General features: G+C 59.8%; 1 protein-coding gene across 1 annotated transcript in view; it reads left to right on the plus strand.

Moving 5' to 3' along the window:
- The window catches only part of FOXK1 (forkhead box K1), a 63,015-nt gene extending 48,924 nt beyond the window's left edge, over positions 1-14,091 (plus strand). The window contains exons 3-9 of the mRNA XM_082712654.1: positions 1,874-2,030; positions 2,588-2,734; positions 3,371-3,564; positions 5,781-5,947; positions 6,036-6,320; positions 7,034-7,258; positions 7,736-14,091. Of these exons, the coding sequence (XP_082568780.1) occupies positions 1,874-2,030; positions 2,588-2,734; positions 3,371-3,564; positions 5,781-5,947; positions 6,036-6,320; positions 7,034-7,258; positions 7,736-8,010 (1,450 nt within the window). The 3' untranslated portion in view covers positions 8,011-14,091. The remainder of the gene's footprint in view (positions 1-1,873; positions 2,031-2,587; positions 2,735-3,370; positions 3,565-5,780; positions 5,948-6,035; positions 6,321-7,033; positions 7,259-7,735) is intronic.
- Positions 14,092-16,133: the final 2,042 nt, after the last annotated feature.

Genomic DNA, 16,133 nt, shown 5'->3' on the forward strand with positions numbered 1-16,133 from the left:
GTGCCAGGGACAGCTGTCTCAACACAGACAGGCCCGCGGGGACAACTGAGGGGGTCACGGGGAAGCTTGAGGCTCGGAGACTAGAAGGCTGTGCGCATACAGACATTCTCCCGGGACGGGCCCGCAGGGACCATGGCGACAGTGGCGTTCTGTCCCCTGCGAACGCTGGCCGGCATGAGTCCCTGGCTGTCCCCGTGCTTGTTCCCCTGTGAATTATTCCCGTTCAAAGTCACTCTTGGTGAATGAGAGCCTTTACTCTGGGTTTTGCCTCTGAGAGCTAGAGATACATTTTCTGGAGTCTTCCGCAAAACAGTGACCTGTGGCGGCCAGCACAGCCCCATTGTGCCTAAGCCCAGAGGTCGTGTGTGTCCTCGCCCCTGGTAGGGGCGGCCGGTCTGCATCACGCAAGGGCAGGAAGCCACCTGCCCCCCGGCTGGGTGTGACTTTGCGTCCAGGAGTGATGGTTCTTGTCCCTGTGGTCTGATGTGCTTTACTGTGTTCAGGTCCACAGGGGGCGTCGCGTGTGTGCGGGAACCAAGCGGGCTGACAGGGCTGCCACCCACCAGGCGTCCTGTGCTTCTGCACTGCTTGGCGGAGGACAGCACAGAGAATCTTCAGGAAAGGCGCCTCACCTCAGGGTCGTGTGACCGCTGAACCACAGCTTCGTGCCACACGGTGGCATTTGGTTCCCAGATGGCTGTGTGTGAGAAGCCTGCTTCCGAGCGTGGGACTGTGTTACCGGTCCCCCAACGTTACGAGCTTGGGTGTTGTTTATCTGGTTCCGAATTAAGTTAAGAAAAAGAGAACGTCTCAGCTAAGATTCCTCGAGTCTGGGGCACCCGGGCGGCTCAGGAGAGAGACGGAGGGGAGGATCCAGGAGCACATAGGACATGTTCCGAAAGCTGGGGCTTTCTGGACCGTTCCTGGTGGGCTGCTGCCTCGGAGGAGCTCTCCTGAGGGCAGGGGCCCAGGTCCGCTGTGACTGGCTTGTCCCCGCCCTGTGGGCCAGACTCCGTGGGGGTGGGGCATCTGTGGTCCCACGTGGGGCTGGCCAACCGGGCACCTTTTACCTGGACTTGTTACCTAGTGTTTGCACTGGTGTTCTCTGAACATTTTGTAATAGAATTCGTTTTCAGAATCGGAATTTCATTGTAGTTTGATAACCAAAGTCCACCTTGTCAACGAGAGGCACTGTGCCAGCGCCTGTCACCACTGGGCTGGGCTGGGCCGGGCCAGGCGAGCGAGCAGGATGCGGGCCAGGGACCCTGTAGGCCTGGCAGTGGCCAGTGTGTGCTCCGGAGCTGCTTGAGCCACAGGTGTGTCTGGCCCGTGTATTTGGCTGCAGTTCCCCACTTCCTATTGGCACAGCAGCCTGGGAGAGAGAGCCACTGGGCCACAGAGGTGAAAGTCCTGGCCGGGAGAAACTGGGGTAGGGCCCATCTCAGAGGTCCTGATGCCCCGCACAAGGCCTTGTCTCCCCAGCCCTGGTCCACAGCACCCTCGTGTGGACAGTGAGCACATGACAGCCAGCCCGGGGCAGGCTCAGCATCCCCTGCCCTGTGGGTGGTGCCCCTCTGGGCCCAGGCTGTGTGCGGTGCAGGGGCGGGGGTCAGGACCCACAGCTCCGCACCACGGTCAGAAACTGCCGCTGTAATACCACATATCGCCCCTGCCGCATGTGGACACAAACTGTTGTCTGGCTGCTCTCGGGTGGTCCTTTATCAGAGGCAAGGGGTAGCATCCTGACAGCACGGGGAAGGAAGGGGTTGCATTTCGCCATCACCCAGCATCACCTGGCAGGTCCTGAAGTCCTGTGACTTCAAGTCTTCCTTGCCAGGGTCATGAACTCAGGCTGTGTTGTTTCTCTCCGCAGTGTTCCCAACTCCTGCCCGGCCAGTCCACGTGGGGCTGGGTCGTCCGGCTACCGCTTTGTTCAGAACGTGACCTCGGATCTGCAGCTGGCCGCAGAGTTTGCCGCGAAGGCCGCCTCGGAACAGCAGGCAGACACATCCGGAGGGGACAGCCCTAAGGTCTCAGGCCTCACGGCACACGCGGCTACGTGGTGACCGTGCCCGGGGCACGGCGCGGGCACACCCAGGGCTGCTCCAGTGAGCGCAGCGGGCTTGCGGGGTGCGGGCGTGAGAAGGAGCCGCGCACGGGGGCAGGATGCCAGCCCCTTGCCTGGATAGCACACGTGGCTCCCTCAGTGACATTGCTCAGGCCCCAGGCCCTCTCTCCGGCTCTGCACCTCCTCGGCCTTCTGTCCTCATCCCCTCTGTGGGTGACGACGGCTTCAGGGCTTTTCCTTACATAAAGCTTGGGTGTCTTAGCTCATTCTCCTCTGATATCTATCTTTAAATCGATTTGCTAAGGAAGCGAGAAATTTCAGAATTAAATTATGAGGAAAACCTGATTTCTCCCTGTGGGGCTAGAAGGGCTGTTCCTCGTTGAGTGCACGCGCATTGGCAGGCCGCGGGTGGTCCCTGGGATTGAGTTAGCTGGACTCGGGTGCTCTCCAGGAGCGGGGGCACACGGCGGGTGGCCCGGAAAGCCTGCCAGAGCTGACGGCTGCCGCCTTTCCCTTCAGGATGAGTCGAAGCCGCCGTACTCCTACGCTCAGCTGATTGTGCAGGCCATCTCGTCTGCGCAGGACAGGCAGCTAACACTAAGTGGGATCTACGCCCACATCACCAAGCATTACCCCTACTACCGCACGGCTGACAAAGGCTGGCAGGTGAGGCCCGAGCCCAAGAAGCCAGACTCCCAGTCTGGGAACAAGGAGGTTAACGGGGAGGTCATTTTCTGTAGGACAGAGTGGTCCCGGGGGGGGGAGTGTCTCTGCTGATGGCCCGTGGCACATCAGAGCTGAGCCACAGCCTCAGTGAGTCCAAATAGTCTTGTCTCCCTCCGACGTCCAAAAAAGGGAGGGCAGTTGCCTGGTGTTTTCAAGCCTACTGTGGCTTCCGATCGTGCGCTGTGTTGGAAATGGACTATGTCCCTGTGCTCTCTCAGTGGCCCGCGTATACTGGGAACGTCAGACCTCTTGTCAGGCTCATTTAGGAATGTGTTCCCCGTGGTTCTTCTTTTCCCCTGGCCAGTTGACTTAGTACCAGTTCTGATCTGCAGACTCTGGGTCATGGCCCGTCTTTCGGTTTCACTTTTTGTCCAAGAAATGCCGTGCTAAATTTTCTTAGGAAAAGCTACCACTGTGCCTTTGCACTTCCCGGTAGAATCCAGTGACCTTGCCCCCTGTGGAGCGCCCGCACCAGCACGAACGCTGGGCTCTCCCAGCACCTCTGGTCTCGTGTCTGTTACATTCAGATTCCGTTTTCTGACATGCTAACTGGTGCCTGTCTCTGTTTGCCCACAGAATTCCATCCGACACAACCTCTCTTTGAACCGTTACTTTATTAAAGTCCCTCGTTCCCAGGAGGAGCCTGGGAAGGGGTCTTTTTGGCGAATAGACCCTGCCTCAGAAGCGAAGCTCGTGGAACAGGCATTCCGAAAACGGAGGCAGAGGGGCGTCTCCTGTTTCCGCACCCCCTTTGGGCCTCTGTCTTCCAGGTAAGCCCCTGCTCTGCCCTCGCTCAGCAGCCTGGCTCCCCAGACGTCCACGTTCACGGGACCACCTCTGGCTCTCCAGACGCGTCACTTTTGTTTCTGAGTGAGACGGTGTCAGGACCAGTGACTCTGGGACAGTGAAGTTAGTAAGTGGGCCACGAGCTGCTCCTCTGACCGGTCCGTTCTCAAAACTGAAACGTGGGCAGTGTTGGGACCAGAACCTGAAGCCAGAGAGGAGTGGAAGGGGCCTGCGGGGTTCCGTGGATGTGAGCGTGCTGGCGGAGGGCCCGACAGGCCAGGTATGGTCGAGCTCAGACAGGCTGTGTCATTAACAAAGGTGCCTTTGCGAAGTGGGCACCGTCCGCCCTCTGGTCAGGGGCCCCTCCCGCTCTGCACGTGGGTGGGCCCAGCGGTCTTCCCGAGGTCGCCAGTCCAGGGAGAGCGTGGGGCAAGAGAGGACAGACGCTCTCTGAAATTCTCCCCCTGGAAGGAAACTTTGTGCTTTCCACATCGTGTAGCTAATGTGATTCTGCGAAAGACTGCTCAGACGTCCAGAAATGTCTGGTATGGGGTCTGGCCTGATTCTCGGTTCTGTAGCCAGAGCAGAAATCGGAGCAAAGGTGACAGTCGTACTGGTAAGGTAGGAATTCAGAACGCGTCAGCTGAGCTCACGCTGTCCCGAACACCATGTTGCGTGAGTAGGGCTTTGAGAGAAGTGCTGCCGGAGGAGCTGAGTTCACTAGGAGGCCGGCCCAGAGACGTGGCTGTACGACAGCTCCTCCTCCCCTCACGCTCCTATAGCCAGAGGCCCTGGTGGCAGTGGGGTGCGTGTCTCTGCGGCGTGAGGGCATCCGCTCCAGGCCTCTCCCCGCTCCTGGCACTTTGCTGGTGATCTCCGGTGCCCGCGGGCTCGTGGAGGGGCTCCCGACCTCCACCCACATCTCTCCTGCCGTTCTCCCCGAGCACGTCAGTGTCCAGATTGCCCCTGTGACAGGACACTGGTCACTGGGTTAGGGACCATCCTACCCACCAACTCTGAGCAAGGCCCCCTGTTGAGGCACTGGTGATTTCTGGGGATGCAGCTTAGCCCCTAATGGTGAGCGCCATGACTTGTCATTTGTCGACAAGCTAGGGGAGTAGGTATGGGTCTGGCTGTATGCGCCCGGCACTTCCCAGGGAACCCTGATTGGGGGTGTCTCTGGATGATGACAAGGGGGCCTATCTTCACCGTCACCCTGGGAATGAGGGCCACAGTCTCATGAATCTGCACAGTGGCCAGCAGGGAATTCTTGGGCCCGGGAGGAAGGCTGTGCGTGCTATGTCTTCAGGAGAGGGAGGGCGTCTCATGGCTGCAGAGCTGGGATTCTGTAGGAGGAAGGCGGTGGGTGTGTTTGTGTTGGGTGGGGGGCGGGTAGAAAGCAGGGTAGGCTCTGCGCAGAGCTGAAGAGGGCCTGCCAGGAATCTGGGCTCCTGAGGTCAGAGGAAGGCTGTCTGTCACAGGCTTAGGGGGCGGGGGGAGGGTGCCAGGTCTGTGCCTGAGGAGACCAGGGCGCCCACAGCACCCCATGTCTGGAGGGGCGAACAGTACCACCCACAGGGACGTTTACCGTGCTCACGGGAAATGCAGAGCAAAGACGGCTCCCTCCAGGCAGCCCCGGCATCCTGCCTTGGAGAGTTTGCATTGACCCTGGGACTCTGAGGGACCACGAGTCCCCGCGCTGCACAGCCAGTCCCAGGATAGCCCCAGCCGAGCACAAGCCTGGACCATGGTGAATGGTGACAGAGGGAGCAGCCTCCCCCAGACTAGTAGCCGTGTGAGCCAGACAGCCGTGCACCCAAAGCCTGTCTGGTCCTCCAGCTGTAGGTCTGTCCTGGTGGGAAATTCGCACCCATCCCACCAAAGCCTAGCTCTTTAACACTCCGTGGGGCACTGGCTGGTCCCCTTCAGGAAGCAAATTCTCTGGAAGCCACAAATGACAGCATTTCCCACTTCTGGACTTAAACACCTGTTGGTCGTTGGTCTGTCGGGTAACTCGTTGTCACCGCACGGTATTACGTTAGCGTGGGAACTACCTCGTGAGGACAGAGAAGCATCAGGAAAGGCTGGCCAAGGGGCCATGGAGCATGGACATTGGGGAGTCTGTGTTTTGCGAAGCACCACTTTCATTTCTGACCTTGTGTACTTACTGCCATGGTCCCTTCTCTTGTGTCTTCCTCAGGAGCGCTCCAGCTTCGCCCACTCACCCCGGGCTAATGTCCCCTCGTTCTAGTGGCCTGCAGACCCCAGAGTGCCTGTCTCGAGAGGGCTCACCCATTCCACATGACCCTGACTTTGGGTCAAAGTTAGCTTCTGTTCCAGAGTATCGGTATTCCCAAAGTGCGCCTGGTAAGATGGTCTTGTCCCTGCCCCCGGCGTGGCGGAGCGGAGCCTCGCGCGTCTGCGGGCCTTAGCTCTCCTGTTACTTCTCGCGCAGGCTCTCCCGTCAGTGCCCAGCCCGTGATCATGGCCGTGCCTCCCCGCCCGCCCAGCCTGGTGGCCAAGCCCGTCGCCTACATGCCGGCGTCCATAGTGACGGCGCAGCAGCCATCGGGCCATGCGATCCACGTTGTGCAGCAGGCCCCCCCTGTCACCATGCTCAGGGTGGTCACCACCTCCGCCAGCTCCGCCAATGGCTACATCCTCGCCAGCCAGGCCTCGGCAGGGGGCGCCCACGAGGCAGCGGGCACAGCCGTGCTGGACCTGGGCAGCGAGGCCAGAGGTAAGGAGGGTGTGTGCTCACCAGGCTGCCATGGGCATGGAGCTCACCTGCCGGGGCAACGGGCAGTCCCTGGGGGCCAACGACTCTCAGGCTGCTGCCTTTCCTCCCTGCTACTTATTGTCTTGGGGAGTATGTCCTTTTAAATCCACGCCGATGGTCCTCTAAACCGCCTCCAGGTGTGCGGCCCCCGAGGTGACAGGCCTGGGACACGGGCTTGATGTTGCCGTCCAGAGGGTGATGGCTCTGGGGCCCCCGGCCGGGAGACTTTAGCAGTCCCGCAGAAAGTCACCGCACGTCCCTGTGTGTGGCGTCTCGAGCCCCGGGGGGCATGGGGTCAGTACCGAGAGTGCAGCTGCCTGGGCGGGAGCCCTCGAGCCACACACGGTCTCCTGGGCTTGCGGGCCTCTGTCTGCTGACCTGCAGCCCGTTCACAGCGTCGTGACAACGAAGCAGTTTGCCAGTCTTTGTTCCAAATAACGTTTTCTTTTCCCCGTTATGTTTGGTGGCTTAAAGTTCAAGGTATTTAGAAGTTTTTCTAAAATCCTACAGGTGTTTTTCTCTCACGTGGAAAGTATTTCATTGGGGGATGTTTTTTGAGAATAGTCAGTGCTTCAAAACCACGGTCCGTTCCCCCACAAACAGACGTCCTGCCGAGCATGAGGAGAGCGGCCGCCCCATTGGGCGGATGGGGTTCTGACACCCTTTCTCCTCAGGCCTGGAGGAGAAGCCTACCATCGCGTTCGCCACCATCCCCACCGCCAGCCGCGTCATCCAGACCGTGGCCAGCCAGATGGCCCCAGGGGTCCCCGGACACACGGTCACCATCCTGCAGCCAGCCACACCAGTGACCCTTGGGCAGCACCACCTCCCCGTCCGGGCCATCACTCAGAACGGCAAGCACGCGGTCCCCACCAACAGTTTAGCCGGCAGCACTTACGGTGAGGCCCTGCCCACGCCTGCTCGCCCAGCCCCACTGTTCTGCCATTGAGGCCTGCGGCACGAGATCACATGTCCCCTCGATCCGCGGGCACCGTGGTCGGGCCAAGGCACAACCCCTGCCGCAGAGGCAGACCCCTTAGTCACAGTGCTTGTGCCCACTGGGTCAGAGGAGAGGTGCGAGGGAACGGCTACAGTTGGAGGCGGACGGGGCCGGCGGGTGCCGGGAGGGTGGCTCAGGGCAGGCGGCCTGTGTTAAGCACCTGCTAGAGGTGAGGGCCAGAGCCTTTGGCTGTCTTTAGGGAAGCCGGCGGCAATGGCGAGAGGAGGCCCCTCGGGCGAGCGCAGGGTGGGGGCAGGGAGGGCGCGGCAGGCAAGGCTCAGCTGGAGAGGGGCAGGCACCCTGGGGCTGGGCTCAGAACTGGCCTGCGCTGGTCTTCGCCCGTTCCCAACGCAGGTCTCTTTTCCTCCACTCCTAGCCCTCACCAGCCCCCTGCAGCTCCTGGCAGCCCAGGCTAGTTCGTCCACGCCGGTGGTGGTCACGCGGGTGTGCGAGGTGGGGCCCGAGGAGCCGGCAGCAGCGGCCGCCACGCCAGCCACCCCAGCGACCCCGGCCACCGCTGCCACCTCTGCCTCTTCCACCGGGGAACCCGAGGTTAAAAGGTCACGTGTGGAGGAACCCAGTGGGACTGTGACGGCGCAGGCCGGGGTGATCGCGGCCGCCGGCCCACAGGGACCCGGAACCGGGGAGTGATGTACCGTGTGTGTGGGCCGAGTGGGTGCTCGCCAAAAGGGATTCTGGGGCCGGGCCCTGACCGCCGGCCTCCCGCTGCCTGCGGACCGTGACGAGGAGGCTCCACGCTGACCTGCTCCCGGACACGCTCGTCCTCCTTGTTCTGTTTCCTGCCCCTGCTGTGGTCTAAAACAAAACCCATAAACGAGTTCAGACAGCTGATTGTATGATCCGGCAGTGCTTGTTTTTATTTTCCTCTCCCTGGCACCGTCTCCTCCCAGGCCTGCGGTCGAGGGCTGGGTCACGGGCCGGCCCGGCCACGCGCACAGACCAGGCTTCTGGAGCAGCCTTGGCCCCCGAGGACGACAGAGGCTGTGCGCAGGAGGGCCCAGCAGGCACAAGGCCCATGAGCCGCCGAGCGGGAGGAGGCAGGAGAGAGGGAGGACCTGCCAAAGCTCAGACTGTCTCGTGGGGTTTGTGCCCTAAAGTAGCGACTCGGAAAGTCTTGGCATTAATCGGGGGGAGGGGACTCTGGTTTGGCTTTGGACCCCAAAGACTTGTTGTTTCATTGAAATGAATTGAGGCTTCATCATAGATCTGAGATAAACGCAGGAGTAAGCTCGTGTCTGTGAGGCCATGTCTGTGGACGGCGTAACAGCTGCGGGTCTGGGCTGTGAGCCGACATGAATCCCGAGAAGAGCCGCCACCGCTGCTCCGTCTGCTAACTTCAAGAAAGATCGGCGGCCGCCTGGATTGCCCTTGGGGGCAGAAAGTTATCTGGGGGAGGAGCGGCGCCCCTCATCTGGAGGCTCCGAAACCAGGAATCCGTGAGCGCCTCGTCCTCTGCGGCCCGAGGCCCCGTGCCGGGCTGCCGTGGGAAGCGCTGGCCAGGTCGCTCCCACCACCTCTGTCACCGAGTCACACTGGCTTTACCGCCCGTACCTCCTGCCGCATGTCCCGCCGTCTCCTGTGCCTGCGGCACTGGGGCCGGGAGTGGGGGCCGCCCCTGCCTTTGGCTCCTGCGAACTCCTGGCCACAGGACCTGGCTAGTGGTACCACCTTCCCCAGGGAGGGTCCCCTGTGCTTGCAGACACCCCCTGCTGCCTGGAGCGGTTCCCGGAGCAGGAAGAGAGCCCGCCAGATCACAGTTCTCCAGCTCCTCCTGGAGAACGTTCTCAGGAAATGTCAAGTGCGTCTGTGAAAAGTGACTCTGAACGTGGCCGGCCGCCCCGGCATTGAACCCTGTGCGGCACAGCAGCCCCGGGCTCTGCACCGAAGTCCGGCGGGGACAGTTTTCTTCCTGGAAGTAGCCTGTCCTCAGCTTTGGTCCTCCTCCCCCACCCCCGCCCCAGCAAAGCTGCCTGCGCCCACCCACCCCGACAGCAGCACCCATGAGAGCACGCAGTCCCCAGAAAACCGCTGAGAGGGGGAGCAGGCCTCAGGGGCCTCATCAGATACTGGCTTCAGAACAAGAGGAAAAACGTGGAACTCCGCTTCCAGGCTGTTCACACAGGACTGGCTCGTGTGCTGTGCACCCCACTGGCAACACTGTGGCTCAGCTAGGTGTGACAAGCCATCTTGCCGCCACAGCCCGCAGTTGCCAGTTGCTGGGGACACGTGTGACCTGTCCTCCTCCCTGGCCTGTGGTGACAGCTGCCTTGGCATCCTCAGAGCCCGAATGAGGCATTTTTACTGCACCAAACTTAAAGTGGGGAAAAAGTTCTCTTGTAACATCCACACCCGTTGGCTTCAGTGACACGGGCATGGACTTGGCCAGTGTGTCGTCCGCAGTGATGAGAAGTTGCACTCCGTTCCGCATCAGTGTTTTCCGTTGCTTTATAAACTTGGTCTCTTGTGGCGTGGGGTGTGTGCATGAGCAGACACACAAGTTGGGTGGAGGCTGAGGCACGCACACAGGCGATTCAGGTCCTTGCCTTGGGCCTTACCTCTAAGGGTCTGACCCCAAGACCTGCCTTCGGCTCGCCTGTTGCTGCTTCTTCCCCGTGGTCATCGTTTACGGGGTCCTTGCAAGGGGGACTGCCCAGGTTTGTCTACCGTGCAGAAGCTGTCACCATCTCCAGAGAACTCAGGACACTCCGCCACGGACGCGCATCAGGGGACTGCCCGATCGGGTCAGTCTGGCTCTGACCCTTTGCTTTCCTAGCTCTTGAGATGTTTGGGTTTCTGCTCATTTTGGGTGAGGATCGCACTATCCAGGAAGGGGTTCCATGAGGAGGGAGCGCGGAGAGGTCAGAATGTCTATGGCTGGTGTTGCGTCACGCAGAGAGCTCGCGCCTTTTCAGCTCCTGCTGGGGCTGGGAAGGGGACCCTGTGGGGTCCGCTCAGGCTGGGCCTTGGGGGAACAGCCACTCTGGGTTCACAGACAGTGAGCTTCTGCATGGGCTTCTGGTTCCCTCATGCTGCCGCACGTCCTGGGACTGGTACCTGTAGGCCCGGGTCGGCCCCCACCTCTGTGCCCTCAGATCCAGGCAAGGGACAGCCTCCCCCAACCCAGAAGCAAGGGCACCAGGCCAGACGTCACCAGAGGACTGTGGCCCTCCGATTTGGGGCTGCCTATGACCCACCACAAGCCACAAACACACCCGCTCTCCTAGAGAGCAGGCCCACCCTGACCAGGATTGGGAGAAGCAGAAATAGGTCCATTCTGGCATCGGGCAGTGTCACCGTGGCCTCAAGGGTCCGAGGACCTTCTTGATCACCCCGTGGTTTGCGCATGTGTAAAGAGGTCAGCCAGGCCAAAGGTGACGAGTCCACCTCCTCCGCGCCGTGCCCCGGGGCACGCAGGCCCTGTGCTCCCGGTACCAGGTGCCTTGTCTTGTTGTCCTGCTGGCCCGGTCACCATGTTTACCAGCACCAGAGACGGGAAAACACCCTTTCTGCCTAGGGAGGGAGTCACACACGTCACCCCTTTTCAGTAGTTGGGCGTTTCCCAGCAAGACAGTCTGCTATCGTGTTGGAAGGGAGAGGCTTGTACCCCAAGGTCATGGCGGTGTCACAGGGCCCAGTGCACGGGGCAGTGTGGGACACTGAAAGCCGTGGAGACGTGGCTTCTGGCGCCCCAGGGTGGACTCCTGAGCTGTCTGCATCTGTCCACGCTGACGCTCTCCCGAGCACCGCGTGCTAGCCGGGACCGGCCAGACGGCGCCGTGGGGAGTCAGACGGATTGTCCCTTTACCACCAGCTCCGTAAATTCTGACACGTTTACATGGCATGTGTCCCTCGAGGGGTCTCGACAGATGCCGGAACAGCCCCAAGGCCTGGGACATGGCCGTCGTGGCCCTGCCCCATGCTCCGGGGATGGCAGGGCCCCTCACCGGGTCCACCATGAAGAGCCACACGAGGGCACCCAGGGCAGCGGGGTCTTTGTGCCCACGGCCAAGCCCGTCAGCTTCCCTCTCTGGCAGGTTCATGTTTGAGGTTTGCTGTTTTTAAGAACCGAACAAAGTTGAGAAGATGTGGGGGGGGGGGAGTTCTGTGTTGATAAAATGAGTAATCCGTGATTCTCGAGCTGGGAGGGAACAAGTTCAGGGTGGGGGTGTTGACACCGCTGGAGCGTGGGGGTCCCCACTTTCCCTCAAGCAGCCTGACCACACAGGGTCCATGGGCACATCCTGGTCCCTTTCCTGCTGCTCACTGGGACTGGCAGATGACCGGCTTGAGGCCTCCAGCATCACTGGGTCCGCATGCTCGCTTTCGTGAGAACAGGTCTCGGGCTCTCCGTGGAGCACTGGGAGGCGGGCACCCTCTCCAGAGGGAGTGACGCGAGTCCCTGCCCTGGAAGCCCTGTGGTGGGTCCACAGTTCCAGAGAAAAAACGGGCTTGCATCTGGCCTTGGGGTCAGTTTCTTCATAGAATAGAAACAGGCCTCATGCAAAGAGGGAGCACGTCATCGAACATGAGAACGTGTCAGAGAAGAAACACGGCTCCCCGAGCTCTTGGAGCTAAGCTGTCAGTCCGGGGGTGTGAGCGACTGTGTGGGGCGCAGGACGCCTCGGGGGCCCACGGCCCAGCCCCTCATCTCTGGGAGGACGCAGCTCCCCTGAAAGGGGCCTCAGGGCAGCCCAGCCCGTGGGCGTGGACGCCTGTGTCCACGTGAGTCTGTAAGCGCACTCCTTGTTCTAGAACCAGGTTCTAGAAGCTGGGAGGCGGAGGGCCGCCTGACCTCGGCCCCACGGCTGGTTTGGCCAGAAGGAGAGACCGTTTCCCGCTGTCCCTCGCCAGCCACCTTGACGGTCCTTCTGCCTCCGAGTGACAGTGCTCGGATGAAATCTCGCAGACCGGCTGCTCCAGACGGGCCGCTGCTCCTCACCCTGTTTCTGTCCCTCGTTTTCAAGTTGTTTCCCCGTTTTATAAAGCCCTTTCATTTTCAGAGCTGTTTCCCAAGACCTCGATTCCCCCATGAGGTTTTAAACGCTCAGGACGCGGCCAGGTGGGTGCGGGACGCTGCTGCGTTTTTACACGGGACGGAACCGAAAGTCTCGGAATTGGACTTGGGGCTCCTGTGTGTCCGTTCTCACCGCTGGTTTTGGCCCTCGCTCTTTCAACCAGGAGTGAGCAGAGCAGCGCTGTCTCTAAGGACAAACGCCACAAAGCACTTTGTCCAGTCCTGGCACCTGCTTGTCATTGGGGTGCCGTTGGGGGATGGGAGAAGCGGGGATCCAGGACCGCGGGGGTGGGGGGCGGCCGGGAGCCCGCTGCGTGGGAGCTGTGTCCGCCCCCTACTTCCTGCGGATTCTAGTCTCCCACCCGCGTCCCAGGCGGGCCAGAGAGTCTCCAGGCGCCTCTCTCCTTTCCTCCAACCCTGTTAATTTTTAAGAGTCAAATAACAATTGGAAGAATCCTGGCTCCTTCTCTGTTCGGGAATTTTTTCTGGAATAGTTAGTTTGATTCATTCAAATGCTTATTGATGGTTTTCTCCACGTCAGAAATAGTAAAAAGTGCCCGGGAGGAAGGTTCTTAGCCGCAGTAAAGGGCCTTGTCCTTCTGAGCTGTCTCCCCGAGTCCCAAGGCGCGTTGAGACCTGGCGCCTGAACGTCGAGCCAGCGGGCTGGGCAGGAACGAGTCTGTGACTCCAAGCTGGGTTTTCCCACGTGAAGTTAACGGGCTTGTGGCCTCCTAAGCTCTTGGCCTCTAAGTTCTGTGTTAACTGACCCCCATCTTTTTCTTTCTTTCTTTTTTTTTTTTTTTAAATAATCCTTAAAAATGGGATTTAAAATCAACACATTTATTTAAAATTTGGCCGTCCCGTGCTTCTCTCCCAGCTTCCTTTCCGAAGGCTTTCTGGAGGCCCATATTCTTAATTTACACGGCTCAGTCTGTATTTCGGCATGGGGGTCGGGGAGGAAAGAAACAAAAGTGTGACCCCGACTCTCACCGGGGTCCGCCAAGTTCAGCCCCACGAGCCGCGCGGGCCCCACAGACCCCTGCCCCCCGAAGCTCGGCCCGCGGGCGGAGGGATTAAACCAGTACTGAGACTTCGTTTTCTTACGTGCTGGCAATTCTGTAAAGAAAACTTGGGGGGCGGGTGTGAGGGGTGTGTGTGCGTGCGCGTTTGGGAGCGTTTTGTTTTGGTTTTTTGGTTTTTTTTTTTTTACAGTGGCTGTCTAAAGTATTTTCCACAGTACGTGTAATAATCAGTGCTTTAAAAGCGGTGGTACCCATACGGTGGAAACCAGCTCACGGGATCGAAGGCCCCGCCGCGCCGCCGGCTTCTGCCACCGGTGCACGCGCGGGCCCGCAGGAAGCCCCGGCGGTGGCAGGGAGCCGGCGGTCCTGTCCTCAGAAAGACGAGAGGCCCACAGCAGCCGGGCCCGCCTGCGTTTTCATTTCAAATGGGATACAGTATTTTTTTAATAAGGAGCCATACTTTTTTTTAAAAGTTTGAGATCTGAATGTGATTTCTAATTGTATCAGACATTAATGTTTTAAAGCTATAACAAAGTTTAAGATTTCTACTTGTTTTCCACTTATTTTAACTGTCCTTTTATCTATTAAATTGTTGTATGTGGGTGGGGAAGTTCTGTTTCTCCCCTTAGCATTTGTTTCTATAACCAGAAATAAAATTATATATTACAGAAACGAGCCCGGGGCTCCATGTGGTCCTTGGGAGTGGCTCCTGGAGGCAGACGGGTGGATGGGCAGATGCCTGGACACGCAGCCCCCGTGGGCTCCCTGGAGGGGGACGCCTGACCCGGGGGGCGGCTGCTGGGGAAGGTGCACGTTTGCCTTTTGTGCTCAGCGGCCCCCTCCGGGGAAGACGAAGACTGTCAGGGGAGGCGCCCGTGATTTCCTGGCGTCACAGAGCCCCAGCGAGTTCCCTGAATCGGAGTGTCTGCACCCCAGGGGCAGGAAGACCATCCCCATCGGCCCCCGGACGTGGACAAGCTGGTGGAGCCTCACCCTGCACCCAGGCACCGGCAGCTCTGCTGGGGATGCCCCCGGTGCCCACGGCTGCCTCTGCGGCTGCACCCGTACACCCACGAGGAGCAACCCCTGGACAGCTGGGGGCCGCTCCTGCCGGCACTCGGCTGCGTGAGCCTTTCTGCCCCTGTGCGCACTTCGTCTCTTAGGCCTTGTGTGTCCCGGCGACAGAGTTGAGGGCGACGTTAGCAAAGGGGGTCGGCCCCGGCGCCGAGGTCAGACTTGGATTTCAAAGTCTGGCCGGGAGGCAGCGGGGGAGGTTTAAGTGGCAAGAAGCTCCATTTCTGCATCCGCAGAACGGGCGCCCGGCCTCGCAGTGCTCTGCAGATCACGGGGGCCAGGGCCCATCGGCAGCGGTGAAATCTCTCTGTAGCACCCAGTGTGGTTACGTCGTCACAGGAAGCAGGGTGCCTCTGCTGAGAAGGCCCCGGCTCGGGATCTCTGAGAAGCGTGCACTTGTCACACACCCGCATCTCTGGTCCAGATTCTGTGGTGTATGTGCCTGTGGCTCGTGGCTGGTCACCGCTCTGAGCTCAGGAACTGGCCTTTTCCAAGGTCTTACAGGCACCTGCGGCTGTAGCTGACATCTGACCACGGTGGTCCTTCATGAGACCCCACGGACACCGGACGATCATAACGGTCAGCCTCACCACAACGGTTGGAGGATTTTAGCCAAACCACAAGCAAGAGTAAGGATGGTAAGTCTCAAGGGCTTTGATGGCCAGTTAGCATCTTCCTGAAATGCATGGCTTTTTCAGTTTTGGTTTTGAGTAAAACAACCATCTCTCACCCGGAAGAGCTTAAGACAGGGGCACCTGGGTGGCTCAATCGGTTAGGCGACTGACTCTTGATTTCAGCTCAGGTCGTGATCTCAAGGTCGTGAGTTCAAGCCCCACACTGGGCTCCATGCTGGGGAAGGAGCCCACTTAAAAAATAGATAATAAGGGGCACCTGGGTGGCTCAGTGTGTTAAGCCGATGACTTCAGCTCAGGTCATGATCTCAGGGTCCTGGGATCGAGCCCCGCATCGGGCTCTCTGCTCAGCGGGGAGCCTGCTTCCCTTCCTCTCTCTCTGCCTGCCTCTCTGCCTACTTGTGATCTCTCTCTGTCAAATAAATAAATAAAATCTTTTTTAAAAATAGATAATAAAAATAAGATTTTGGATCATATTTGGCACAAACATGAATTTCGTGAGAAACCATCGTGTGTCACAAACGCAGGGAAGAGGCTTGGGCTGTGCGTGTGTGCAGAGAGAACGGTCCTGGCCCATGGCTGTGTTCTCAGAAGTGAAGCCAGCCAGCAATGGCGGGCTGGTATGGAAGTGGGCAGAGGGCACAGCCCCCGCCACAGACCGCCTGCATGCCCAGCCGTGTTCACGGTTGCCGAAGCTGGAGGCCGACCAGGGGGTTCACCGACAGCGGAATGGCTGAGAGGTGGTAAGTCCCCGCGGTCATCTGTTCCCAGAATGAGGCCCTGAGGACGGCCGGCTGTGACCACCCCCCTCCCCCATGGGGGATGGAGCCCCAGAGAAGCCTGCACAATGCAGGGCCCCGTTTGTATGAACCGCAAAGAGGCAGGACTAACCCACAGCGACAAGAGGAGGTGCTGAGAGCAAGGGGAGGGCTGAGCCAGGGTCAGCTTGCCTCAGCGGCTTACCATGGTTTCAGGAATGTGGACAACCAGCTGCTAAAGCCATCATTCAGA

This window comes from Mustela nivalis (genome assembly GCF_964662115.1).
Source record: "Mustela nivalis genome assembly, chromosome: 19".
Taxonomy (NCBI): Eukaryota; Metazoa; Chordata; class Mammalia; order Carnivora; family Mustelidae; genus Mustela; species Mustela nivalis.